The sequence below is a fragment of the Chelonoidis abingdonii genome, unplaced genomic scaffold (genome assembly GCF_003597395.2).
Source record: "Chelonoidis abingdonii isolate Lonesome George unplaced genomic scaffold, CheloAbing_2.0 scaffold2976, whole genome shotgun sequence".
Classification (NCBI taxonomy): Eukaryota; Metazoa; Chordata; order Testudines; family Testudinidae; genus Chelonoidis; species Chelonoidis abingdonii.
Window position 1 is genome coordinate 1,241 of NW_027427237.1, and position 6,010 is coordinate 7,250.

At 48.7% G+C, this 6,010-nt stretch overlaps 1 protein-coding gene across 1 annotated transcript; it reads left to right on the forward strand.

Annotated features, from left to right (window-relative positions):
• Positions 1 to 1,273: 1,273 nt before the first annotated feature.
• On the forward strand, positions 1,274 to 5,271 carry LOC116817878 (RAS protein activator like-3-like; the record flags this gene model as incomplete). Its single annotated transcript, XM_032768354.2, has 2 exons — positions 1,274 to 1,495; positions 5,171 to 5,271. Coding segments are annotated over exons 1-2 (281 nt in total), but the record flags the coding sequence as incomplete, so codon positions are not given.
• Positions 5,272 to 6,010: the final 739 nt, after the last annotated feature.

Below are 6,010 nucleotides of genomic sequence, written 5' to 3' on the forward strand. Positions count from 1 at the left end.
GCTGGGAGGTTCCCAGCAGGCAGGAGCTAAATCCAGGTCACTCTGAGCTCTAGCCCAAGTTGAAGAGCTCTAACCAAGCCCCAAAGAGCTTTAAGAGCCTGAACAACACCCAGCCCCCATCTCCATCACTCAGGCCCTGGAGTTGTGATGCTGGGCTCTGGCCCTGGGGCCCCTGGTGTTAGGATCTGGTTATTTGCCAGGGACCCAAAGTCACATTATTAGAAGAAGCAGGAAAAACCCTTCCAGCCTCCTCAACTAGAAAAGGCTGTGCAGGAACCCCAGGTAGGTCACCTCAAAATGCATGTGTGTTTCAGAGCAATTCGAAAGGCCAGTGCTGTGTAACCCCCAGGCTTCCCCCTCACACTCATTTGCCCCCTATTATCATAGTACCTGAGCACTTCATAATCATCAGTACCCCTCTCCTGGGCTACTGTCCCCATGGGGCAGAGGGGACCTAAGGCCCAGAGTGACTTGGACACACAATGAGTCTGTGTCAGATGAGGGGGGCTTGATAACAGGTTTCCTGACTCCTAGGCTAGTGCACAAACCAAAGGGCCATCCTTCAGCTACCAGCAGCTTCTTGGCTATGGTTACCAGTAGCCCTGAGAGCCCAAGCGCTAGCCAGGCACTACAGTGCCCATCACTTTAGCAGCATGTGGGGTGGGCTCAGTTTCCCTTGCAGAGTCAGCTTTTCACTTTTTCCTACAGTTTGTGTGGACCATTCACCCAGCAGCCAGGCAGAGACACTGGGCAGAAGGCAGGGAGACATGGCTATGATGCCCCCATGTGCAGGGCACTTGAGCAGTGTGATTACCTGAATCTGTGGTTCCCCCACCAGGAGAGGGCAGCATAAGGCTGTGGCATTCACATCTCCAGCAATGCTAGTCACAGCCCCTCACCAGCTACGTGCTGTCCCCTGAAGAGCCACTGCTCAATATGAGACTGTTGAGCATGGACCAGCTCACCTGACCCTGGCTCCTAGAGCTCACTTGTATGAATGTGTGGGAATGTGCTTGCCCCGCCGTGTGCATGACCCCGTGCTGTGTGTGTGACACCCGTACCATGCACATGCTGACCGTGTCGTGTGTGTGGTGCCCGTGCTGTGTGCATGACGCCGACACAGCACCACCGTGTGCATGACATCCATGCCGTACGCATGATGCCTGTGCAGTACCACTGTGTGCAAGACGCCTGTGCCATGTGCGTGACACCCATGCTGTGTGTGTGATGTCCACGCTGTGTGCATGCCCGTGTTGTGTGTATGACACCCACGTGACATTGTGGCTCCTGCAGGTTTGGCGAGAAGGAGGCATACATGGGGTTCATGAACGAATTCCTGGAGCACAACTGGAGCCGCATGAAGTCGTTCCTGCAGAGTGTGGCCAACCCTGACAGTAGTGCCCACCTGGTGGCTTATGATGGCTATGTGGACCTGGCACTGGAGCTCTCCACCCTGCACACACTGCTCTGCGACATATTCACTGGCCTGGACCAGGTACTGCGGGCTGGGGGTGGAGTGCAAAAGAGCCAGTTAGGTAGGCAGAAGGGGGCTGTCCGTTCCCCCCTTCTTTTCCACCCACCCGCCCCCCCCCCCAGTTTCATACAGGAGGTGTGCTCCCAGGCAGAGTTCTTAACTTCTCAGCATTAGTGTGAAATGTGAGTTCTGCAGATTAGTGCTTCTATCAGCTTGTGTCCTGGGCAGGAGATCCAGTGTTTTGTTACAGACAGAGGCGAGGGTGATTAGAAAAGTTGTAATTAAATTAAGGATTGAAGTCGTTAGATGACTAAAATGGGGTGGCGGTGAATACAGCCAAGTCTTCTGAGCTTTTGAGCCAAGTTACAATCAGAAAAAGAAGAAGTTAAGGGCATAAGTGAAAGAGAAGGGCCAAAACTCAGGAAAGGAGCTAACAATGGTATAGAGAAGTCCCACTCTACCTCTGGTACTTATTGGCCCCATCACTGTAGTATCTGCGTGCGTCAAATCATAGCCCCTGGTGAGGTAGAGCAGTGTTATCCCATGGTAACAGTATGGGCACTGAGACACTAACAGCCAGGTTATATCTAGATTTAGGCACCTAGTGGATTTTCAAAAGTGCCTGAAAACCTTTGAAACTCTGCTCCCTAAGCACTGACTGAGGTGCAACAGGAAGTCGGGGAGAAAGAGAGGCAGGAGTAGAACCCAGGTCTCTTAGGACTTAGCTCCTATCCATGGATCAGCCTTTCTCTTCTTCTCTGTCATTATGCTAGCGAAAGAGGCCTTGATGGATGGGAGCAAAACCAAGAAGCCAGTTCTCTGAGATTCTAGCACATCAGGTCCAGATGATTCGGAACATGTCATGGGCTGACAGTATCAAAAGCCGCACAGGAGGTCAGCGAGTCTGAAGAAGAAAGAGAATGAGAGCAATTGTTTAACGGCCAATGGGTGGTAGGTTCTGTCCCAGGGCTGAATTGTACAGCAATGCCTGCTGTGCAATTTTAGATTTTAACTGAAACCATTTGTTTGTATATTTTTTTGTTCTGAGTTGAGAAAAGGAAAGAATGAGAAAGTGTCATTGAGTATCAACGTGATTATACATCAGATTCTTAGGGTTTCAGCTGTATTCAAGACCATTCCAACAAAGAACAGAAATTGATCCACAGAGTCCATAAAGTCAACCATTTTGTTAATGATTATGTATTATTCATTTGGGACAATCTGTGTGTTCAGCACTGTCAGATATGCCAAAAATGTAATCCTGTAGCTAGTGCATACTAATGTGACTTGGTAATGTTGGCAGGTCAGATATTTAAGTATGAGTGCTTTTTTGACCCCACATTTATCACGTGTCTACCATGATGTTTATATCTGATGTGGAGTGCTGTGATGGCAATAGAAGTTTACTTTATTAGGACTAGAAGATTTGACCCTCCACTTTCTTTTCAAGAGAAGAGCTGCCAGAGCTCTCTGTGTCTGTTTATTTTCCTTTCCTACCTGCAGTTGGCCCTGATATACTCAGAAGTCTCAATTTCCCCCAGCTTTAAAATGTTGACTTTTTGGTGTTTGATTAAAATATTCTCCCATGAAAACTGCAACTCAAGCACTGTAGTATTTAGGACCTTCTGGAAAGTAATTAGTTTTTAAGCAGAAGTGAAGCAGTGTTGCCAACTCTCATGATTTTTCATGAGTCTCATGATATATTGTTTCCTTAACGCCCAGATCTGGAATCAAGTGATGTGTATGATTTCAGCCTTCATTCTTAAAGAAAAGTGAAGTTTCTAGCCTTTGTGGCTATGAAGAACGCCTCAAAATGTGCGCCCAGTGCACCCTAAAGGCTCAAAAAGCAGAATGTAAATTAAAAAACCTCAAAATCTATTCTTTTTACATAATCTCATTATTTTAAAGCCAATCTCATCTTTGGTGACCCTGTTTCTTGATTTTTGAACATTTGGGGTGGCAATACTATGAAAGTGACTTGAAAGTGTCAGTTTCACTCCTGTTCAAAGTCATTTTCTAGTCTATCATTTGTAGTGGGGTAACACCTCTTACAGCCCCAGGCAGGTGCAATATAAATCACAGGCCTTGCGCCTAATAAGATGTTTTCAAAAAGTTCAATGATCTATTCCAAGCTTGATGAACTGCAAAAAGTGATAGAAGTCATCTAGGTTTTTCTACATTGTTTCAATTGGTGTATTCAAGGATAGTAACAGAGTAAGACATATAGATTATTTTTAAACCTAACCAGTGTCCTTAGTAGAATTGAACAAGATATCAGAACAAGTATTAGAGCTGAGTGGGTCTATATTTAATTAATTTTTCTTTTATTTCACTTAATTTTATTTTTTAATATAGTAATTGAAAGTATTATGTGACAGGAGCACTGTATTCAGTTTATTACATGCCAAAAAAAAAAGAAATTTTAGGTGCCCAGTAGCCTTTGGAATCATGGTTAAAGATGCCCCCCCCCGCCCCCTGCCAAATCTGAAATGGCGCCATGATGGGATGGAAGTGCATAGACAGAGAATATCTGCCCTCTTGTGGCCAGAAGGTAGAAAGGGCTTATCCACTGCAGGGTTCCACAGCCAGCGGCCGGTGTTGCTGTGTATGTCTGGAACCTGCTAGCATCCTCGAACAACTCCATCAGTGGAGACCATAGGACCTGCATGGGCCACGCTGCATTGGTCTGAGCTGGGAACTGTCTCTGCATGGCTGTTCCAGTTGGAACCATGCTGAGCTGGACCCAGCTGGGCATCGCCCCTTGGATGTGCTGATGGGAGCTGCATTGAGCCAACCCAGCTGGGCGTTGCCCCTGTGAAACTTTCCACTGGTAACCAGGGTTGGGTGGCATCCTGCCAGGTTCAGATCCCCGACTCGATCAGCCACAGGCAACACAAGCCCTGCCCTCTAGGCCTCTGCAGGCCCTGCTTTCTCAGCCGGTTAGCAGTTGGCATACCCCAGGCCCCAAGGCCCTTGAATGTGTCCCTGGAGTGTCCAGGCCCTGGTCCACTGGACGCCGCAGTATTCAGATTCACTGCTTTCAAAGGAACAATCCACCCCCGCCTACCAGTCCCAACTGAGATCAATGCTCTATTTAACACACAGCACAGATATGGCTAGAGTGAAATCCACAATAGGTTCGCTTAACAAAGCAGAGATTTGAGTAATAGCAAGGAGAAGGATTGGAAATGAATGGCTTCATAGCAAATGAAATCATAACACATTCTAGAACCCAGACTTAGTTAGCAAGCTACTGTCCTGGCTAATCAAGTATTGCTCACTAGAGCTTCACAGCCAGGCAGGTTGTGACCTTTTTTTCATGAAGCAAACCACACTGCCACCTCAGTGAAGGATCCATGGCGTCTTTGGTACCCCTAAATACATCAGACCAGCCCTTCATCCTAATTCCTAAACAGAACAGCCTTGCTGATTGAGTCTTCAATGGCTTTCCTCTCACCTTGATTTTGCAGTTTTGATTATCATCCAGTTAAGTGTGCAAATAGACCTCCACTGGGAAGCAGACAATACGCCAGACAGGAAGAAAATCATCTGTTACCGCTGCCCCCGGCTGTGCTGGTCAGAGCTCCTCCAACAGATCTGGCAGGGCCAAGCTGGGTTTGTCTGACACGAGACTGAGGGACACCACTGTTGGCAAACCCACGGCAGTGAATCTTCTCCCTTTGTGTTTCCCGGCAGCGAACGAGGGAGCAGTTAGAGCCCCTGCCGACCATCCTCAATGCCATCAAAGAGGGGATGCCAGTGCCTGTCTCCATCAAACTTGGCCCCGGCATGGACAGGTACTTCCCCTTCCCCTCCCCTCTCCATAAGCGGTGATCCAGGCAGTGCAGGGCTCAATGGGCCTGGGGGGAGTTCTGTCATTGACAGCAGCAGGAGCAGGACAGGGCTGTTGGTGTTGCCAGAAGAGCTTGGCACTGTGCGGTGATGTTGGGAAATGAGCCTTGGGAAATCCACTCCCTGCAAGATGTGCTCCAGACTGGGCTGATCCTACCAGTCGGGCTCAGACAAGTGAGGGTGCTCTGGCTTATGGGAGTGGGGCCTGGCCATCATAAGGCCCAGGGGAGGGTTTGCGTTTATGTGGGGGGTTAGGAGGCAGCTCAAGTGTGGGGCCTGAAGAGAGTTTGGGTCTGGAGCCTCAGGACCAAAGCTGGGCTGTGGCTTTGGGTTCCCGGGCCAGGTGGATGGGGAAGAGGGACAGCAGGGAGCAGAGACTCAGACAATGGGTTGGGTTGGAGATTAACATGATGGCTCCAGTCCAAGGGTTTGCTTGAAGGGCTGGTGTCAGGCTGGGTTTGAATTTGGGGTGACTGTACCTGGCAGTTTGGTTCTGACTCAGGCTGGTTCAGGGGATGGTTCTGGTTCAATTTGAGGTTTGGGCTTGGGTGACGGTTTGGGTTCAGGAAATGGTTCTGATTGGGTTTGGTTCTGGTTCCAATTTGGGAAATGGTTCTGGTTCTGGTGATGACTCCAGTTCAGTTTGGGTGTGGTTGATGGTTTTGGTTCAGGTGACGATTGCAG